Source organism: Amblyraja radiata, unplaced genomic scaffold (assembly GCF_010909765.2).
Source record: "Amblyraja radiata isolate CabotCenter1 unplaced genomic scaffold, sAmbRad1.1.pri scaffold_536_ctg1, whole genome shotgun sequence".
Classification (NCBI taxonomy): domain Eukaryota; kingdom Metazoa; phylum Chordata; class Chondrichthyes; order Rajiformes; family Rajidae; genus Amblyraja; species Amblyraja radiata.
Window position 1 is genome coordinate 20,427 of NW_022630598.1, and position 22,975 is coordinate 43,401.

The window sequence follows — 22,975 nt, forward strand, 5'->3', positions numbered from 1 at the left end:
GGGGACAGAGAGATAAAGAGAGAGAGAGGGAGAGAGAGAGAGAGGGGGAGACAGAGAGAGACACATAGAGAGAGAGTGATGGAGAGAATGTACTGGAATAACTCAGCGGGTCAGGCAGCATCTGTGGAGAAGATAGACAAATTGCTGGAGTAACTGCGGGTCAGGCAGCATCTGTGGAGACCCTTCTTTGGTTTAGTTTGATTTAGAGATGCAGTGTGGAAAGAGGTCTTTCGGCCCGCGGAGTCCACACCGACCAGCGATCACCCCGTACACTAGCACTATCCTACGCACATTAGGGACAATTTAACAATTTTGCGGAGGGCCGTTAATCTACAAGTCTGAATGCCTTTGAAATGTTGGAGGAAACGGAGCACCCGGAGTAAAAACCCAGCAGGTCAAGGGAGAATGTACAAACTCCACACAGACAGCTCCCATAGTCAGGATCGAACCCGGGTCTCTGACGGTGAGGCAGTAACTGTACCGCTGTGTCACTGTGCCGCACAGATTTATATAACGGTCTCCTCCGCCATAAACGCACCCAATATGTGCTAGTAATGTCCTGTTTGCCAGCTTGTTGACCCTCTGTGTTCCCCTCCTGCAGGGTTTAGGAGCCGCTGCTGGGGACTGAGAGTCGGGGATGTGAGTGGCCAGTGTGCTGTGTCCCCCTCCCCCCCCCCCCCCCCCCCCCCCCATCTGCTCGATGTGCGGGCTGAGCTTCGAGGGGCTGAGCTTTGATGGAGGACCACATGACGGGGCACAACAAGGAGAAACGTTATCAGTGTGACGTGTGTGCCAAGGCCTGGCGGTACCCGAGCGAGCTGGAGAGCCACCGGCGGGTGCACACGGGAGAACGGCCCTTCGACTGCTCGGACTGCGGCAAGAGATTTACCCGCTATGGCAACCTGCTGCGGCACAACCGCTTGCACACCGGCGAGAGGCCCTTCACCTGCTCCGACTGCGGCAAGAGCTTCACGACGGCGAATCACCAGAAAAGACACCAGCGGGTGCACACGGGCGAGAAGCCCTACAGCTGCTCAACCTGCGGTAAGAGCTTTGCCCGGTTGTCGGGGCTGCAGGAGCACCGGCGGGTGCACAGCAGAGAACGGCCCTTAACCTTCTCCGACTGCGTCAAAGGCTTCAAGTCGTCACAGGACCTGAAGGAGCACAGGCGCCTGCACACCGGGGTGCGCCCCTACACCTGCAGCGACTGCGGCAAGGGTTTCACCCTGTCCAGTCACCTGAAGGTGCACCAGCGCACCCACACCGGGGAGCGCCCCTACACCTGCAGCAACTGTGGCAAGGGTTTCACCCAGTCCAGTCACCTGCAGGTGCACCAGCGCACCCACACCGGCGAGCGCCCCTACACCTGCGCCCAGTGTGGCAAGGGCTTCACCCACTCCAACACCCTGCTGGTGCACCAGCGCACCCACACCGGCGAGCGCCCTTACACCTGCACACAGTGTGGCAAGGGCTTCACTCAATCCTGTCATCTGCTGTACCACCAGCGCACCCACACCGGCGAGCGCCCCTACACCTGCACCCAGTGCGGCAAGGGCTTCACCCGCTCTGACAGCCTGCTGTCCCACCAGTGCACCCACACCGGGGAGCGACCCTACACCTGCGCCCAGTGCGGCAAAGGCTTCACCCACTCCAACAGCCTGCTGTTGCACCAGCGCAACCACACCAGCGATCGCCCCTATACCTGCGCCCAGTGCGGCAAAGGTTTCACCAAGTCCTGTCACCTGCTGGAGCACCAGCGCACCCACACCAGCGAGCGTCCCTACAACTGTGCCCAGTGCGGCAAGGGCTTCACCCGCTCCAGCACCCTGCTGTCCCACCAGCGCACCCACACGGGCGAGCGCCCCTACACCTGCACCCAGTGCGGTAAGAGCTTCACCCGCTCCAGCACCCTGCTGTCCCACCTGCGCATGCACACCGGCGAGCGCCCCTACACCTGCGCCCAGTGCGGCAGGGGCTTTATTCAGTCCAGCAACCTGCTGGTGCACCAGCGCACCCACACCGAGTAGCACCCCTATACCTGCGAGCAGTGCGGCAAGGGCTTCACCCAATCCTATCAGCTGCTGGTGCACCAGCGCACCCACACCGGCGAGCACCCGTACACCTGCACCCAATGCTGCAAGGGCTTCACCAACTCCTACAAGCTGCTGTCTCACCAGCGTGTGCACGCCGCCGACCGTCCCGTTCCCACCCCGGTGTGTGGAGAGCACTTTACCATGACCTCCCACGCCCTATCTCACCCGCGCGTGCACACCAGTGTCCAGCCCTACGACTGCCCGTGCTGCGGTGATGAGTTTGACAGCTCGCGGAGGTTGCGGCAGCACCGGCGGACCCACGCCAGCGAGCAGCTGCTCCCACTGTGACAACAGAGCATGGGGGCTGCGTGAGCACCAGCGGATACACACCGGAGAGATACCCTTTGTGTGCGCTGAGTGTGACAAGTGTTTCACCCGGCTTGACACTTGTGTGTTCTTTCCAACACAATCTAATTTGTTGTATGCTTGCTGAATAAAACAATCCTTAAATTATACATCATTTGTAAATCTTATTTTAAACAAATTTTATTTTGTGAAATACTTTATTTAGATAACCCCACCATTACAGACAGATCTCATTCCACTCTCTAGCTATTGGGACGATCTGGCCCATTTTATTGTTGAGAAACAACTCCATAGACACAAAAACATTAAGGTGTAGCAGCGCCTGCTGGCGTACGGAGAGATCAAATCCGGCGTGACTCGGGAGGGGCCGCTTGTTTCGCGCGGTTTTCATTTGCGCGCGTTAATTCAGCGGTGACCACCATTGTGGGCAGATGTGTCTGAGAACCTGTAAACTGGATTTCGAACTTTTGAATAAAGATCTGTTGGAAACCCCAGTTGCTGTTCTTCAGACCGCCAAATTGGGGACCCCGAACTGTCTAGTCGTCGATAGACAAGAATAATTATGCAGGAAGAGAGTATTCCCGCAGAATCGGCCAGCACGAGGCAGGGCTCACTGGTCTTCAAGGTGCCAGCCCTTTGGCCTGATCAACCTCAGGTGTGGTTCCCCCATGTTGAAGCACAGTTCCACCTTCATCAAACGTGGCGGACGACACAATATATATCCATGTGGTGGGGGCATTGCCGCAGGACTGTGCCTCGAGGTTGTTGCCCTACATCAGGGACCCGCCGTCCATCGCCAAATATGAAGGGCTGAAGGCCCTGTTATTCCACGCCTACGGTCTCAGCCGCAGAGACAGAGCAGCGAGGCTGCTGCACGTGGACTGTGTCGGCGACCGGTGGCCATCCACCATCATGGCGAAGATGTTAGCCCTGATGGAAGGGCACCGCTTATATCTGCTATTCGAACAGACGTTCCTGGAGCAGGTGCCTGACGAAGTCCAGCTGATGCTCGCCGGAGCTGATTTCAGCGACCCGCAACAACTCGTGGAGAGAGCTGACGAACTGTGGGCGCACAGGTGGCGGGACGTTTTTGCTTTTTCCCACCCCCTGGTCACACAACGGGTGCAGCCGAGCCGTCATCGAGGAGAGAAGGAAGAAGCCCAGCCCGGCGCCGAAGAGGAATCGCCATGGCCAGTGGTCTACAGTCAACGCAGATGGTGTTACTACCAACAAAAATATCGACCCGAAGCTCGAAGATGTCGGAGCCCCTGCTCGTATCCGGGAAATTTCCCGGCCGATCGTCCATAGAGGCGAACGTGATGTGCACAAATGAACGCCTCTAAGTCCGCGATCGCCAATTGGGCCACCGTTTCCTGGGAGACCCCGGTGCCCATGCCAGTATCCTGCCTCCGAGCGCCCGAGATATTCGCGCCGGTAAGGTAGGACACGTCCTCTCGGCTGTTAAGGGGAGCGATATTCGCTCTTACTGTACGCGGACCATGGACTTAAATTTCGACTCCAGGCCGTACAGGCGGAAGTGTATCGTTGCTGACGTCGCCCAACCGATCCTGGGGGCCGTTTACTTGCGTGCGTTCTCCCTGTTAGTTGCTGTGCGAGGTGGACTCATGGTCCATGTGTCGGACCCATGCCCTGCCAATCCGCGCGTTCCGTGAACGCCCCTACAGCAACTCGTCGAGGTAGCTGAGATCCAGCAAGCTTTCGCAGCCCAGCTCGCCGACTTCCCAGCGTTGCTCACGCCCCGGTTCGACGGAGCCGCGCCCCGTCATGGCGTGATCCACCACATTCCCACCGAGGGACCACTGGTACATGTCCGCATGCGTCGTCTCCCGCCCGATAAATTGCGCTTCGCACGAGACGAGTTCCAAATTATGGAGGACCTAGGGATTGTCCGGCAGTCGGATATCCCCTGGGCTTCCCCGTTTCACATGGTGTCCATAGCGTCCGGGGGTTGGAGACCTTACGATGATTACAGGCGTTTGAACGCAGTAACCAAAGCCGATCGGTATCCAGTCCCGAACACCCAGGATTTCTCGGCCCATCTGGAGGGTACGACTATCTTATCAAAGGTCGACATTCTCCGCGGGTATAATCAAATCCCGGTCCACCCCGACAACGTCCCTAAAATGGCCATCATTACCCCTTTCGGCCTTTTCGAATGGCTCAGGATGCCTTTTGGCTTGAAGAACGCTGCTCAGGCGTTCCAAAGGCTAATGGATCAGGTCGGCCGGGGTTTGCAGTTCATTTTCATCTACCTGGATGTTATCCTGGTAGCAAGCAGCGGACAGGCGGAGCATGTCAGGCACCTCCGCCAACTTTTCGAACGGCTGCGCAAACACTGGTTGGTGATCAACCCTGCGAAGTGCCAGTTCGGATTGCGCTCCATTTCTTTATTAGGTCATAGCATCACCTCCCGCGGTACGCAGCCACTGCCCGAGAAAGTCGACGCTATCCGTCGCTTCCTCAAGCCTCTATCGGTCAAGGGTCTACAGGAGTTTATCGGGATGGTTAACCTCTACCACCGATTCGTCCCGTCAACAGCCGCCATCATGTGGCCGTTGTTCCAATGTCAGGCCGGTAAGCCCAAAGACCTGGTCTGGTCTAAGGAGGCACAGAATGCGTTCAAGGGGGCTAAGACCGCATTGCCCAATGCCACTATGGTGGAACACCCTTGTGCGTCAGCCCAAACGGCCCTCACCGTAGATGCTTCCGACGTCGAGGTAGGCGCCGCCCTCGAGTAGCATGAATGTAGTCACTGGGTGCCGCTGGCATTTCTCAGCAGGCAGCTGCGAGCTCCCGAAGTTAAGTATAGCGCTTTCGACCGGGAGCTCCTCGAACTTCACCTAGCGGTCCGCCATTTTCATTATTTCCTGGAGGGTCGCGCTTTCACTGCATCCACAGATCACAAGCAACTAATGTTCGCGTTGACCAATGTATCTGTCCCCTGGTCTGCCAGGCAGCAACGACACCTCGCCTACATTTCCGAATTCACGTCTGATATTCAGCATATGGCAGGGAAGCTGAACGTTGTGGCTGATGCGTTGTCCCGTCCAGCGCTGCCCAAAGTCTCAGGGCTTAGCTTAGGTGTTGATGAGGAGCTGGCCGCTGCCCAACAGGCAGATGCCAGTATGGAGGTTTATCGCAATGCTGAATCAGGGCTCAAGCTGGTTAAGATGCCCTGTGGCTCTCCCGGTGTGCAAGTCCTTTGCGATATCTCCACGGGAAAAGCACGTCCCCTTGTTCCAGTCGCTTGGCGGCGGCGGATTTTGACGTTATCCACAGCCTAGCATGCCCGTCCATTTGCGCCACCTATGTATTGGTCGCGGCGAAGTTTATCTGGCATGGGCTGAGGAAACAAGTCGCAAAATGAACCCGTTCCTGCATCCCATGCCAGACTTCCAAGGTACAGAGACATGTGCGCTCGTCGGTCCAGGATTTCGCCATCCTGGACGGCAGGTTCCTGCACATCCATGTTGACCTGGTGGGTCCCTTGCCGTGTTCGCGTGGGGCTACTCACCTACTGACTATCGTGGACAAGCTTACCAGGTGGGCGGAGGCAATTCCGTTAACGGATACCTCCGCTGAACCATGCGTGAGAGCCATTGTCTCCAATTGGATCGCTCGTTTCGGGGTCCCCTCGGATATTACTACCGATCTCGGGACCCAGTTCACGTCCTCCCTGTGGTGTGGTATGGCGCAGTTGTACGGCGCAAAGCTGCACCAGACCACCGCTTATCACCCGGAGTCCAACGGGTTGGTTGAGCGTTTCCACAGGCACCTCAAGTCGGCGTTAAAAGCCCGTCTAACTGGCCCACATTGGGTCGGCCAGTTACCTTGGGTCCTCCTAGGTATCAGTACAACGCCTATGGAAGACCTCAAAGCCTCCTCAGCCGAGTGGTTTGTAGCTTGGTTTTGAGAGTTCCTGGGGATTTCCTGCCCGTCCCCCGGGATCAAGAGGTCCCAGCTTCGGCGTTGTTAGCTGACCTTCGCGAACGGGCGCGCGCTTTGGTCCCGGTTCCCACTTCCCGGCATGGTTCATCTGCGGTGCATTTGCCAACTATGTTACCGGATCGTGCTTATGCTTTTCTCCGTAGATATGCTCATCGCTCGCCGTTACAGCGGGTGTTCGAGGATCCGTACAGGGTGCTGAGTACTGGTGCCTCGACGATTACGTTGGACATGGGTGGTAGGGAGGAGTTTGTCTTCGTGAGTCGCCTTAAGCCAGCCCACGTCGACGAGGATAGCCCAGTGACACTACTACACAGCGTACAGGACGTCCACAGGCCGTTTTGCCGCCCTCTGCACCTGTTACCCCCCGGTTATGTTTCTCCGGTCCCCTCTGTTACGCCCGTCCCTCGCTCGCGTTTTTCTTGTCCCTCCGGTTCTGTCTTACCGGCCCCTACTCTTACGCTCGCCCCACGACCTCGGACCGCGCGTTCCGGTCGAACCGTCCGGTCACCCGTGCATTTCCGTACCACGGATTTTGGGGGGGTCGTTCGTTCGGGAGCCTCGGTCACGTGACTCGGGTGGGGCTGCTTGTTTTCGCGCGGCAGATCAGCACTGACCACCGATGTGGCCAGACGTGTCTAGAGAACCTGTTTACTGAAGAGTGAATTTTCCAATAAAGATTCGTTTAAAAGTTCAGTTGTTGTTCTTGAGACAGGCACACATACATATTTTAGTTTCTTATATATATATGTATACACACCCACATATATTCAATATATGATGCGTTTATATGTGTGATATATATGTATGTAAATATATAAAAAACACACATCTATGTATTGCTCTAGTTTCTTTCTTGTGCTCTCTATTTATTTGTTGAACCTTTTTTTTCTTTCATTCAACCTCTCTTTCTTAAATCCTAACATTGTGAATAAAATAATGCACACATTCCAAGATATTCTTTCATTCGATATTAGTGTAAAGAAATGTAGTGTATACATAGCTACAATGATGCAGAAGTGCGAGCTTTAGACATGAATACTGTGCATTGCTACCATAGTATAGTTTTTAATTTAACATATATTTGAGGAAAATCTAACATATATTTGAGGGAAACGATTAACGGTATTTCCCGGCAATGAAGACGCACCACCATTTGAGTTGCTAATTTTGGATGGCAGGACAGGATCGAGGATTTGTATTTAGTCCAGGGGTCGGCAGCCTTTTTTGCATAGAGGCCAGGACCCTCCGGGACTAGCTGAAGTTCCCAGGTAGCATGCGAGCCCCTGGTCTAGCTGCGGTTCCGCTGTCCGGCCCCGGCGGCCGCTCGCAGCCACCCGAGCTACTGAGTGAGACTTCATAGCAAAAGGATTTGAGTATAAGAGCAGAGAGGTTCTACTGCAGTTGTACAGGGTCTTGGTGAGACCACACCTATAGTATTGCGTACAGTTTTGGTCTCCTAATCTGAAGAATGACATTCTTGCATAGAGGGAGTACAGAGAAGGTTCACCAGACTGATTCCTGGAATGGCAGGACTTTCATATGAAGAAAGACTCGATAGACTCGGCTTGTACACGCTAGCATTTAGAAGATTGAGGGGGGATATTAAAGAAACTTACAAAATTCTTAAGCGGTTGGTCAGGCTAGATGCAGGAAGATTATTCCCGATGTTGGGGAAGTCCAGAATTAGGGGTTACAGTTTAATGATAAGAGGGAAGTCTTTTAGGACCGATATGATAAATCATTTTTTACACAGAGAGTGGTGAATCTGTGGAATTCTCTGCCACAGATGGTAGTTGAGGCCAGTTCATTGGCTATATTTAAGAGGGAGTTAGATGTGGCCCTTGTAGCTAAAGGTATCAGGAGGTATGGAGAGAAGACAAGGATGGGATACTGAGTTGGATGATCAGCCATGATTGATGAAGCCGAATAAATTCACAAAAATAAGAAAATATTAAAATAGGTTTCTGGGCTAGCTTACAGCTTATCTTTATTGTCAAATTAGGCTTGCCTCAGGTTGCGGTGTGTGAGATATTAAATACCATAACATTGTCTCCCAAGTGACAAGCAGAGAGGAGCTAGATCTGTGAAGTAAGATGCCATAAACCAAATGGCCAATGTTTATGAGGGACCAAATGACAGAGAGGAAGCAGCGAAAGAGCTATGGTGATCTCTGTGAAGATAAAATTACCTAAACCAAATGGCCAATGTTATCTTGTACTATGTAAACAAAATGCCCATAATGTGATGCATTCTGTGGAAACTTTTTCCTGTACCTCTGACCATGACTAATGTCTGTGGAATGTGCTAAGGGGACTTAAAAAAAACTATTTAATGCAATGTAATTCTGTTCTTCAGAGAAGTGGACGGAGGTTGGTCAAGTGTCAGTATTGGTCACTTGACTGGAATTCTCGCTCCCTTCCATCGGCCGATGTTAAGTAAAGTTTTGAACTGGTCTACCAAACAGTTTGTGTGGTGTCTGTTTATTAAGAAGCGAACCTGGTTTAGTTGTTTAGAAAAGTAGCTTTTTCATGATCATATTGAATGGCGGTGAAGGCTCAAAGGGCCGAATGGCCTACTCGTGCACCTATTTTCTATGTGTCTATGTTTCTCTGTAAATGTGAATATCTCATAACGACGCATTTGCGAGTTAGCAGTATATTGCATCAATTCACGCAATTTTAAACAATTCTACATCAAAATTCCTAAACAAGAAATTTCAAATTCACGCTGTATATAATAACAATTGTGTTACTTCAAATAAATTATTAAAGACAATTATGTACTTTACTTATGTGCCGCTTTTTGAACTTTCTTGCACTTCCTTTGAACAGTCATGTCTAGCATTTTCTATTCTTAAATTTGAGTCCATAACATATGTGGACACTCACAAAGATTGCTCAAATTCTAGCCTTGATTCTGTGGCAGCACAATTTCATGTCTTTGTATTCATGTGTATTGTTTATTGCTGTGTTCATTAGATGGGAAATGTTGTTCCTGGTCATATTAAAATCATCATATTCTGTGCGAAACACTTTCTCGCACACTTCACAGAACGCTAGAAAGTATTCAGAAGGCACCATCACAGAGCCGAAGTCAGACGCTGATGTGTCATATGCCTTATGATGGATGAATATGAGGGCAGGATCAACTAAAGTGGCATCGGGTCGGAGTAAAACGTATCTGTATGTGTGGCATTTTGAGGACAGTTCATGTAAGGTGATGACCCTGCGACAGATGTGACCTGCGATGTAAGCTAGTGTATTTTCTTCAGGGAGATCAAATGAAATGCTGCATATTGTGCTGTTGAGATGGGAGATGGATGGAGATGGTTTCTTTACTCTGTTCTTTGACAGCGTTTGCAGTGTTAAGATCAATTTGTCAGAGTCGGGGGAACAGTTTGCACTCACGGATGGCTTTATCAGTACAGCCACCATGACCATTCTAAAAGCACATCTAAACTCCTTCGCTGATGGATTTTCTCGGAATCTGCCCTCTCGGCGAATGGTAGAGAACAAATTCTCAACAACATCCTGACTAAGCCGAGAAGTGAACATAAAACGAGCTTTCTTTCATGTGCTGCCACAGCTGTGAAATGCAAGAAATTGCAAGCCGCCATCCCTTAACAAACAATACATTTTTTGCTCCATTCACTTTTAAGCTTTGTAGTACAGGCAAGCATGAATCAAAGAATGACTTATGCGCAGATTTATCAGACATGAGCCGCCTCAAAATTTTCTGTTGCTGTTAAATTAATCAAACAGTCAATCTATCATTTCAATAAACTGTACTGTATAAATTGCCTCACCAGGTAACTTTCCATGCAACTTTCCACATGACACATAGGTGTAGACGCCTGCTGCTACCGAATGGCTCAGCACCTGCGCTGCCTTGTTAACACTCATTTTAGGGAAGCTGTTAAGAACAAAGTGGCATCTGATTAGTTTATGGTCTTTTCTAATGGGCAACTGCGAATCATGTTCATAAATTGCGTAAATATGTGACATTTGATATGTGTCTTTCTCCCACACTCTCCATTGACTTCAAAAAATATACTTCTACAAATTTGATCTAGTGTTTTTAGCAAGCGTGGCGGGTCACACATGCAATAGATTTTGGCTCCCCCGATGATGAAGAAAGGATGGTCTTCTGTCACACCCAAGTTGGCGTAGAGTCGAACATTACTTGAGCCTTGATCTCAAACCACGGCCTTAGGCTGTAGTCCAATTGCCGTAACCTCATGTAAACATTCAAAGAGTAGTGTCTGTAGTTTGTCAGCTGCTGTGCAGTCCCGCGACAGAAAGTAACCTACAGGTTGTTTCCATTTCCCCATCAAGCCTCTAACCATGAAAACGAGAGCATGGTTGGCAGGCCGTGACATCTTCCCTAGGGATCCAAAGTCCTCAAAACCCTCTACTGAATCTTCACTAATATTATACGTGAGGCCTGCACGTAGACTCATGTCATCAAAGGAGACTACACAGAACGTATCATTCCCTGTCTTTACTGCTACCCTGCCCTTCAAAAGTTCAAAGATCTTAGTGGGAAACCGAGGTTTTACTTCGACATTATGCAACCACCTATGCAGGGATGTAATTGATGGAAGTGTGAAAATGCACTGGCAGAACTGGTATGCACGGGGACTCTGGTGGTAGAGGGACAACGCAACTACCTTATCTGAATAACTCCATCGTCTTCGTCTTGCTCTGCTAGGTCCTGACGCATTTTGCAATTGTGATGCAAAGAAAGTTGGTGCTGGTTCTTGTAAAAATTCACTAGCGCCTCTGATCAGCTCACTAATGGTCCTACTTTCACTAGTATTCTTTTCCGTTGATAGTTTAATCTGTTGTACTCTTTATTTGAGGCGAAAGGTACGCTGTCTTTCCTTCTTCTGAGCTCTTCTGTAATTTATATCTGGTGTGAATTGAAGATCAGGTGGATCAGGAGCTGGTGAATTCTTTCTCATGAATTTGGTCCGCAGCTAAGCAGTAAGAATGTTCGGCCTGTATGTTGTGTGAAACTGCCAAGACAAAGAACGATTAGAAAGGAGAAAACAATTGAGAAGTATCCAAATAAAATTAATTTAGCATATTGATGTAAATAAATCAGCATCTATTGCTAATTATCATTTAACATAGATGTGATGCACCTATCTCAGTCTACCAAAAGAAAATCATGATCTTGATTTTTTGAAGTCCCATTAAATCAATTAAATGTTGTCTAAATTCTGCTTGAGGAATTGTTAAATGGATGTTCTAACTTACAAGTACACATTCTTTTAGCCTACTCTGTGTAGCCTTATGTGTGATTATAGTTTAGTGAACATTTCACAAATTACAATAGAAGTGCCATACATGCTATTAAATATTGTGCCACTACCAATTGTATCAGTTAGAATACAAATTTGCGTGAGTATCTTAGCGTGTTATTGTCTCCGAGGGAACGGCGCTCACTGCTCCGGTTCCAGTCATGGTTTCTCTTTGCCCGCTCCGCTCTCGCCGCGGCTGAAGGTGGTCACACGCCGCCGAGACACGGGGTTGGCATGAGGCGAGACGGCGTTTGCTCTGGAATGTTCTGCAACATTTCACAAATGAAAATAGAAGTGTCATACATGCTACTAAATACTGTTCCACTACCAATTGTATCAGTTAGGACATAAATTTGCAATTTAGCAAAATGAGAAAACAAATTTTATTTTAAAAATCAGAAAATTACTTGCATCTTTGCTGCTTTGAAGGCGTAGGTGCAGATGGGAGGTTCTCATTCTTCCTCTTGGGTATCCTGCGTTGGGAAGACAGACGTTTCGGCGGGTTAGGGATGCCAAAGACCGTTGGAACTGCATTCCAATTTAGCTTTTGTTCTTGGTCTTCTTGTTGGAAAATTGGTCAAGTTCAAAGTGTTCAGAACAAAGACGGCAGTTCTATGACAAATACTCCGTAGTTCGGTGTAAGAGATCTAGTTGAGTATTCTGGACCCAATGTTGACATCTGAAGTTACAGTAAATATCATATAGAGTTGATTTATAAGAACACATTTTATTACAACTACATACCTGCAGAATGGATGATATGTCACTTAAATGCAATTGTTTTCAGGGGTGGAAAGAGACGTGTATATTGAAGATGCATTTTTCCTTTTAAGTCAATTTATCTTAAATGTAGAGCTTACACTAGCATTCATGCCTTACAACAAGAACAAAACCAAAAATGTGCAGCAGTGTAAAAATTGACACCTTCAATCAATCAATCAATCAATCAATCAATCAATCAATCAATCAATCAATCAATCAATCAATCAATCAATCAATCAATCAATCAATCAATCAATCAATCAATCAATCAATCAATCGATCGATCGATCGATCAATCAATCGATCAATCAACCTGTGTTGTCATCTTGCAAAGCAACAATTGTACAGTGCAAAATGAGAAGACGTTTCCCAGGGAATACAGGAGCATCACAGCATAAACGTAAACATTTTACACATAAAGTAAAAACAATAAAAACAATCCAGTCCCTGATAAAACAGTACGAATAGTTAAAAAGTGCAAGTAAAACAGGTGTAAAAACAAGTAAAAACAGTCATAAAATGTCCAGGGCAGCTCATTTGAGTGGCCAGTGCCAGAGTTATTAAATTGTCAGTGCAAAAGCAGCAGAATAATGTGGAGTGACTGTTTAACAGCCTCACAGCCTGTGGAAGGAAGCTGTTTAGCAGCTTCGTTGTCCGGGCTTTGATGCTACGGTATCTCTTGCCTGATTACAGGAGATCCAGATGTATGTGGAGGGGGTGCAGTCTGTCCTTTGATTTTTTCGGGCAGCGGCTCTGGAACAGTTCTTGTACCGAAGGCAGGTAGATGCCAATGATCCTCTCTGCTCCCCTCACTACCCTCTGCAGATACTTCCTGTCTGAGCAGTTGCAGTTGGAGTACCACGTGTTCATACAGTACGTGAGTACAGACTCCACCGTGCCCCTGTAAAAAGACCTGAGGATGTCGATAGGTTGTGAGGCCTGTTTGAGTTTCCTCAGGTAGTCAAGCAGGGCTGATGTGCCCGTTTGACAATCCCAGTGTTGTTCCTGGACCAGGTGAGTCATAAAGTTTGCACTCCGAGAAACTTTATGCTCTCCACACTCTCCACCGTGGTGCCACTGATGTTGAGGGGTGTGTGCTTGGGCTGCGACCTCCTGAAGTCGACAATGATCTTCTTTGTTTTGTCGACGTTTAATTCTAAGTTGTTGTTGCCGCACCAGTCCACTAGTTGTTTCACTTCCCCCCCCCCCCCCCCCCTGTACATTGTTTAATCCTCTCCACTGATGAATCCCACCACTGTGGTGTCATCTGCGAGTTTTATAATCCTGTTGTCCCTGAATCTAGCAGCACAGTCATGTGTGAGCAATGTGAACAACAGCGGGCTGAGCACACAGCCTTGAGGGGAGCCGGTGCTCAGCGTGATCGAGCCTGAGGTGTTCTTGCCAACACGGACTGACTGCGGTCTGTCTGTCAGAAAGTCCAAGATCCAGTGACACAGGGTGGTGTTAAGTCCAAGCACGGTTAGTTTCTCCACAAGTCTGTGTGGGATGATTGTGTTAAAAGCTGAGCTGAAGTCAATGTACTTGATTCTGGCGAAAGTGTTTTTGTTTTTCAGATGAGAGAGTACTGTGTGCAGCGTAGTAGAGATGGCATCTTCTGTAGAACGGTTGGAGCGATAGGCAAACAGGAGGGGGGGGGGGGTCTAAGGATGAGGGGAGGCTGACAGTAATGTGAGGTTGAACCAGGCGTTCAAAACACCTCATTACTATGGGGGTCAGGGCGACAGGGCAGTAATCATCTAGGCAGGGCACAGCTGGTTTCTTTTCTATTGGGATTATTGTGGATGTTTTGAGGCATGTGGGGACAATGGCTTGACTAAGGTAGATTGTTAGGCGCTCCCCCTCCTGGTGAATGCTATGTACTTACCTGTCTCTGTTTCTCTCCCGAGTACAGGAGAGAAGGGGGAGAAGCACAGTTAGGGGGGACTTGATAGAGGTTTTTAAATTGATGAGAGGGATAGACAGAGTTGACGTGGATAAGCTTTTCTCACTGAGAGTAGGGAAGTTTCAAACAAGGAGACATGACTTGAGAATTAAGGGACAGACGTTTAGGGGTAACATGAGGGGGAACCTCTTTACTCAGAGAGTGGTGTCTATGTGGAATGAGCTTCCAGTGAAGGTGGTGGAGGCAGGTTCGTTTTTATCATTTAAAAATAAATTGGATTGTTCTATGAACGGGAAAGGAATGGAGGGTTATGGTCTGAGCGCAGGCACATGGGACTAGGGGAGAATGCGTGTTCGGCACGGACTAGAATGGTCGAGATGGCCCGTTTCCGTGCTGTAATTGTTATATGGTTATATGGTTATATGGTCACCGGCCTCGTGGTTGTGAGTCAGGAATCACGGGGTTAAAAGGCTCCTGTACCCGTTTGGCCAAGCTGCGTCAGGTGACGAGTGACTCCTCTGAAGCTTAAATACCAGAGTCTCCCAGGATTCTCTCTCTTCTTCGTCGACCCTGACTTGTGAGCTGACTGCTGGTGTGAGCTGCGGAAGGCCTGGCCACATGGCATATAACTTTGTGTACTTTCACCATTACTTGTTAACAAATATTGAATTGGGACGGATAAGGGCTGACCTTAGTGTTTTCGTGTATTTTGTTTCAGGGTTATATCTCTTTATGCAGGTTTTAGAGGCTCCGGTTCGCCGGTCCATCACGAGGCTGGCTGGAGCACGGTTAAATTGTGTGTCAGTCCATCCATATCCCTGAGTGGGTTGTTTGAATCAGGTTTGGGATTTGTGTTCCATTGAATAATTAAAACTATTTTTGAACTTGAACCTGGTTTTTGAATTATGTCACGCGACTCTGAAGTACCTGCATTCGGGACTCGTAACATTAACGTTGAAGATGTCTGTTAGCACATATGTTCATCATTGTTTAAGAAGGAACTGCAGATGCTGGAAAATCGAAGGGAGACAAAAATGCTGGAAAAATTCTCCAGCATTTTTGTCTACATTTATTATTGTGGTAAGTCTAGACTTATAAAAGGAGACTTTCTAATAACTTGCTCATCTACCAAAAAATTATGTCTTATATAATGTATTACATTGTCGGGATCATAAGAATAGAATTGTATATGTTACAATCATCATACATTGGGAAGGAGATTAAAACTTTAATGTGTGCTCCTCGTGGCATGTCGTTGTTCCCTATAACTCCATTTATCATGTATTTTAAACACCATTGACCCATGTACATTGTGTATATTTAACACCATTTATCATGTATTTTAAACACCACTGATCCGTGTACATTATGTACATTTAACACCATTTATCCAGTATTTTAAACACCATTCCAAAGCGGATTAAACACACGCCGATTCGGGATTTCCGCTGCTTGGAGGTCCTGAATCGGACGCCTCCTACCGGAGACCGGGGCTTCATTGTGTTATAGGCCGCGGGCGGGCGGTCGAAGCTCTTCTCCGGCGAGGAATCCCAGACTCCGCGAGGGAAAGTGCACGCTGCCCCCGCAACTAGAAGCTCCACACACCGTGTCTTCAGGGTGTTATAGTCCGCAGGCCAGCGATCAGAGCAATTCTTCTGGCAACCCCCTGCTCCGCGATCTGAGCTATAGGAAGAAATCGGGCAGGCCACAAGACAGAAAGTAAAGATATGTTTTCTTACCTTTCATCCTTAGTGGGGGACCTGAAGAAAGACAAGTCGGGTCGCTTACATTGGCGATTCGAGTACTATAGCAGAACGGCTCGCTACGCTGGTAGATTTTTTGCGTCATGACTGAAGCCCATTCCAAAAATGCTAATATATTTGACTCCCAAAATGGCGCGAAAAAAAATACCCATGAGCCCATGACCGTACTACGTCTTTTTCATCAAGTGGTTTATCTTGCTCCTCTGGTATCTTCCTCTAATATCTTTGGTCGGCAGCAAGGAAGGAAGCGCCGCCCATCCGGTGACTTGCAGACCGCGCACATGCGCACTGCGGCCGCTGCGTCATCAGGGCGGGTGGGGGCGGGGTCAGTTGCGTCACGCGGAATGAAATGAATCAAAGCCGCAGAGACAACAATGTTGGAGAAACTCAGCATTGGGTGAGGTGAAGGAGGCAGGCAGCATCTATGGATGGATGGAGCGAAGGAATAGGCGACGATTGGGCTCGACACCCTTCTTCAGGTTGGGGGATGGGAAGAAAAAAGGAAGAGGCGGATACAGAGCGCAGTGGGAGAGTTGGGAAGGGGAGGGGAAAGCAAGGACTGCCTGAAATTGGTGAAGTCAATGTTCTTGATCTGTTCGAAAAGCTCTAGGTAATTTAGGTAACTATAAAAAAAAAATTTAAACCAAGCCAATTAATCAAGCCAATTAAACTACGTCTTTGGAATGTGGTAAGAAACCAAAGATCTCAGAGAAAACCCATGCAGATCACGGCGAGAACGTACAAACTGCATACAGACGGCATCCGTAGTCGGGATCGATGGCGATGCATGTTACAGTAAGGCAGCAACTATACTGCTGCGCCACCATGACTGCCCGTTCATACCACTGTGGTGTAAACTACCCAATTGAAATATGGGGAGCTGCTAGTCCAATTTGCGGTGGGACTTACTCTGGCCATGGAGGAGGCCCAGGACAGAAAGGTCGGATTTGGAATAGGGAGGTTGCATGGCTGTCGAGGTCACGACCCGTGGCCATGCAACGCCAACTGGAGTACATACGGTGAAGAACATGGCTTCCATCGTAGCGGACCTGTTAATAACCAACGAAATTGTCAATTTTTGCGCTAAGAAGAATTGTGGACATCGGGGTAACCGTGAGAGACATTTATCCTACTTCAGAATTCCAAAAGTGAGGAGAAATTATGGTAGAGAGAAGCGAAAGCTGAAGGGACAACGACAGCTAAAGTGGTTGGCGAACATTGGCCGTGCAGATAGCAAGACTGAAAATATTGGGAATTATCACGTTTGCTCACTGCATTTCATCAACAGTAAGGCATTATTGTGGTTTTTACTTAATTGTGTCTAAAACGTTTCTGAAGGGCTGTAAAATGTAAAAATCGCCAATGGTTTTCAAGCGGGTTTTTACATGCAAAAATATAATGCTTCTGAAGCAAAATTTATCATATTTTTTAAATCGTAAACTATACGTGGGTTTCGAATTACATTTTTCTCAGATGCAAGCCAAGGAATGGTAAAATTGTTAGCTGTTAATTGGACATAATCAACCTCAGCAAATTGACAATATCTTTAAAAGTGAGTAGGTGTTTAAGCTGTCAGGACATTTTATTATTTGCCAAATTATACATCTCAATAGCACAATGATAACACTTATTTTTCCCACACACCATTCGTTAGTCTGGAGATTGTTTTAATGATAAAATTTAGTGTTTACTTTTGGCATGTAAAAACCCACTTCAGAACCATGGGCGATTAAAAAAATTTACATCCTGATTTATCGCTTTAGATACCAAAGGAATTAAGAAAATACACAAATAATGCCGTACTGTTGATGGAATGCAGTGAGCAAGCGGGATAATTCCCAATATTTTCAATCTTGATATCTGCACGGCCAATGTTCGCCAAGCACTTTAGCTGCTGTTGTCCCTTCAGCTCTCGCTTCTCTTTACCTTCATTTCTCCTCACGTTTGGAATTCTGAAGCAGGAAAAATGTCTCTCACGGTTACCCCGATTTCCACAATTATCCACAGCACAAAATGTGACCATTTCGACGTTATCAGGTAAGAAAGTACGCGATTCGTGTGTTAACAGTTATTGCCGGAAGCTGCCATGTCCTCCAGACGGATTGAGATGCTCAGTGCGTCACGCCCTTTGACCCGATTACCTAATGTGCAACACCACTATGGGAGGGAGAATTGAAGTGCTGAGCCACCGGGAGATCAGGTTGTTTAATGCGAACTGAGCGGAGGTGTTGGGCGAAGCGATCGGCAAGTCTGCGATTGGTCTCACCGATGTAGAGCAAAACCTGTAACAGCGGATGCAATAGAGGAGGTGGAGGTGAAGCTCTGGAAAGACCGCCTGGGTCCTTGGATGGAGTGGAGGGGGGAGGTAAAGCGACAAGTGTAGCATTTCCTGCTGTTGCAAGGGAAAGTACCAGGGGAAGGCGTGGCTTCGGTGCGAAGGGGCGAATTGACCAGGGAGTTACGGAGGGAGCAGTCTCTCCGAAAAGCCGAAAGGAGAGGAGATGGGAAGATGTGGCCAGTGGTGGTATCTTCCTGTCCTGGGCCTCTTCCACGGCTAGAGTGAGACCCGCCGCAAATTGGAGGAGCAGCACCTCATATTTTGCTTGGGTAATTTACACCCCAGCGGTATGAACATTGACTTCTCCAATTTAATATTGTCCTTGTTTTCTCCCTCCTTCCCCACCACGTCCCAGCTCTCCCACAGCCCACTGTCTCCGCCTCTTCCTTTATTCTTTCCGCCCCCCACACCCAACTGAAGAAGGGTTTCGACCCGAAACGTCGCCTATTCATTCGCTCCACAGATGCTGCCTCACCCACTGAGTTTCTCCAGCATTTTTATCTACCTTCGATTTTTTCAGCATTTGCAGTTCTTTCTTAATCAAACTCGCAAATCTATATTGCTAAAACTAAGATCTTGACCACTTCCTGTCTTTCTGTTTCGTGATTTTAAAACGAACGCCGCCACTTACGGCCGTAATTTTGTCCACCTTACTGAGAGTGCTAGACGAGAGGATTTTTCCCATCGATGAAAAATAAAAGACTTATTAATGTTTTAAAAATTGTTGCTATTCTCTCTGCTGCCCCTGCTGGTGGCAGGGGGGAGGGACCATAAACCTGGAAGTGTTGCGCCTCACTCAGTCTCTGTGAGATGGAGGAAGCGAGAGGATCACGTCTCTCTGAGCTGTAAATAACACTGAACGCATGTCTACTGAACGGTGAGTCCCCTTGATGTGGTTGTATGCAAAATTGTTTGTCTTGAATTTTTAAACGTTTGCAGAAAATGTATTGGTTGTAAAATGTTTGCAAAATTGTTTGTCTTGGTTTTAAAACGTTTGCAGAAAATGTATTGGTTGTAAAATGTTTTCAAAATTGTTTGTCTTGGTTTTAAAAAACGTTTGTAGAATATGTCATGTTTAACTAATCTTCTTGAATTTTTTGAAGATGTTACTCGGGAAATTGATGAGGGTAAAGCAGTGGATGTTGTGTATATGGACTTCAGTAAGGCCTTTGACAAGGTTCCTCATGGAAGGTTGGTTAAGAAGGTTCAATGGTTGGGTATTAATGGTGGAGTAGCAAGATGGATTCAACAGTGGCTGAATGGGAGATGCCAGAGAGTAATGGTGGATGGTTGTTTGTCAGGTTGGAGGCCAGTGACGAGTGGGGTGCCACAGGGATCTGTGTTGGGTCCACTGTTGTTTGTCATGTACATCAATGATCTGGACGATGGTGTGGTAAATTGGATTAGTAAGTATGCAGATGATACTAAGATAGGTGGGGTTGCGGGTATTGAAGAAGAGTTTCAAAGTCTACAGAGAGATTTATGCCAGTTGGAAGAGTGGGCTGAAAGATGGCAGATGGAGTTTAATGCTGATAAGTGTGAGGTGCTACATCTTGGCAGGACAAATCAAAATAGGACGTACATGGTAAATGGTAGGGAATTGAAGAATGTAGGTGAACAGAGGGATCTGGGAATAACTGTGCACAGTTCCATGAAAGTGGAATCCCATGTAGATAGGGTGGTAAAGAAAGCTTTTGGTGTGCTGGCCTTTATAAATCAGAGCATTGAGTATAGAAGTTGGGATGTAATGTTAAAATTGTACAAGGCATTGGTGAGGCCAATTCTGGAGTATGGTGTACAATTTTGGTCGCCTAATTATAGGAAGGATGTCAACAAAATAGAGAGAGTACAGAGGAGATTTACTAGAATGTTGCCTGGGTTTCAGCAACTAAGTTACAGAGAAAGGTTGAACAAGTTAGGGCTTTATTCTTTGGAGCGCAGAAGGTTAAGGGGGGACTTGATAGAGGTTTTTAAAATGATGAGAGGGATAGACAGAGTTGACGTGGAAAAGCTTTTCCCACTGAGAGTAGGGAAGATTCAAACAAGGGGACATGACTTGAGAATTAAGGGACTGAAGTTTAGGGGTAACATGAGGGGGAACTTCTTTACTCAGAGAGTGGTAGCTGTGTGGAATGAGCTTCCAGTGAAGGTGGTGGAGGCAGGTTCGTTTTTATCATTTAAAAATAAATTGGATAGTTATATGGATGGGAAAGGAATGGAGGGTTATGGTCTGAGCGCAGGTATATGGGACTAGGGGAGATTATGTGTTCGGCACGGACTAGAGGGGTCGAGATGGCCTGTTTCCGTGCTGTAATTGTTATATGGTTATATGGTTATATGGTTATGTATTGGTTGTAAAATGTTTGCAAAATTGTATGTCTTGCTTCGAAAAAAATGTTTCCTGAAACGTATTGGTTGTAAAATTTTGCAAATTTTTTTTCTTGCTTCTAAAATGGTTCCAGAAAATGTATTGGTTGTAAAATGTTTGCAAAATTGTTTCTCTTGCTTCTAAAATGCTTGCAACAGTTTTCGGATGGATATTGCGTGAATAAACATTTCATTAGATCAGTACTGTGTTTAATTGCAAAATTGGCGCTCATTCCGTGATTTCCGCTTAGTGGCAAGATGTCGCCGATGCCGTCATTTCCGATTTGTGGCAAATTGGCACAGAGTGCGTCATTTCCGGTTCGTCGTAAGAGGGCGCTGAGTGCAGAAGGCAGAGAGTGAAGATGCCTTTAAATAATTCAAGGGAGCTTACTGCTCTGTCTATGGTAAGTGTGTTTGTTGGACGTTATTTAAAGCACGTTTTTGCTTCAGCAGCAGCCTCTACAGGAGGCTTTAAACGATCGAATCATTCGGTTTACACACTGTATGTTTACCACGTTCTGAAGTTACATGACATTTTAGTATTGGTGAGAGTGTGTGTGCGTGTCTGTGGGTGTGGGTGTGTGGGTGAGAGTGTGTGCGTGGGTGTGTGAGTGTGTGTGTGTGTGAGTGTGTGTGTTTTTGAGTGTGAGTGCGTGTGTGTGTGAGTCTGTGTGTGTGTGAGTCTGTGTGTGTGTGTGCCTGTGTGAGTGTGTGTTTGTGTGTGTGAGTGTGTGTGGGTGAGTGGATGTGAGGCTGCGTGTGAGTGTGTGTGTGCGTGAGAGTCTGTGAGTGTGTGAGAGTATGTGTGTATGGATCATGTGTGTGTGAGTCTGTGTGTGTGAGTGTGTGTGTGAGTGAGAGTCTGGGAGTGTGTGAGAGTTTGTGTGTGTCAGTGTCTGTGTGTGTCCGTGAGTGAGTCTGTGTGTGCATGTGTGTGTGAGTCTGTGTGTGTGTGCGCGTGTGAGTTACATGACATTTTAGTATTGGTGAGAGTGTGGGTGCGTGTCTGTGGGTGTGGGTGTGTGGGTGAGAGTGTGTGCTTGGGTGTGTGAGTGTGTGTGTGTGTGTGTGAGTGTGTGTGTTTTTGAGTGTGAGTGCGTGTGTGTGTGAGTCTGTGTGTGTGTGAGTCTGTATGTGTGTGTGCCTGTGTGAGTGTGAGTGTGTGTATGTGTGTGAGTGTGTGTGTTTGCGTGAGTGTCTGTGTGTGTGTGTGTGAGAGTGTGTCTGTCTGTGTGTGTGTGTGAGAGTGTGTCTGTCTGTGTGTGTGTCTGGCTGTGTGTGTGGCTGTGTGTGCGCGCCTTTGTATCTATGTGTCTGTCTGTGTTTCTGTGTGTGTTTCTGTGTATGTGTGAGTGTGCGTGTGTGAGAGAGTCTGTGTGTGTGTGTGTGTGTGTGTGTGTGTGTGTGAGTGTGTGGGAGAGAGGGAGTCGGTGTGTGTGGGTGTGTGAGAGTTTGTGTTTGAGTCTGTGTGTGAGTGTGTTAGTCTGTTTGTGTGAGTGCGTGTGTGAGTATGGGTGTGTGTGAGAGAGAGTCGGTGCGTGTGTGCGAGTCTGTGTGTGCGAGTGTGAGTCTGTGTGTGTGTGTGTAAGTGAGAGTCTGTGTGAGTGTTGTGTGTGATTGTCGGTGTGTGTGAGTGTGTGTGTGGCTGTGTGTGAGCCTGTGTGTGTGTGTGTGTGAGCCTGTGTGTGTGTGTGAGTGAGTCTGTGTGAGTGTGAGCGAGTCTGTGTGGATGTGAGGCTGCGTGTGAGTGTGTGTGTGAGTGAGAGTCTGTGAGTGTGTGAGAGTATGTGTGTATGGATCATGTGTGTGTGAGTCTGTGTGTGTGAGTGTGTGTGTGAGTGAGAGTCTGGGAGTGTGTGAGAGTTTGTGTGTCAGTGTCTGTGTGTGTCCGTGAGTGAGTATGTGTGTGCATGTGTGTGTGAGTGTGTGTGTGTGCGCGTGTGAGTTACATGACATTTTAGTATTGGTGAGAGTGTGTGTGCGTGTCTGTGGGTGTGGGTGTGTGGGTGAGAGTGTGTGCTTGGGTGTGTGAGTGTGTGTGTGTGTGTGAGTGTGTGTGTTTTTGAGTGTGAGTGCGTGTGTGTGTGAGTCTGTGTGTGTGTGAGTCTGTGTGTGTGTGTGCCTGTGTGAGTGTGTGTGTGTGTGTGTGTGTGTGAGTGTGTGTGTTTG

At 47.8% G+C, this 22,975-nt stretch overlaps 1 protein-coding gene across 1 annotated transcript; it reads left to right on the forward strand.

Annotated features, from left to right (window-relative positions):
• The first annotated feature begins 690 nt into the window (after positions 1-690).
• On the forward strand, positions 691-2,477 carry LOC116970115 (zinc finger protein 135-like). Its single transcript, XM_033016840.1, has 2 exons — positions 691-1,050; positions 1,135-2,477. The coding sequence occupies exons 1-2, from the start codon at positions 735-737 to the stop codon at positions 2,025-2,027; spliced, it is 1,209 nt and encodes a 402-aa protein (XP_032872731.1). The 5' UTR covers positions 691-734; the 3' UTR covers positions 2,028-2,477.
• The last annotated feature ends 20,498 nt before the right edge of the window (positions 2,478-22,975 follow it).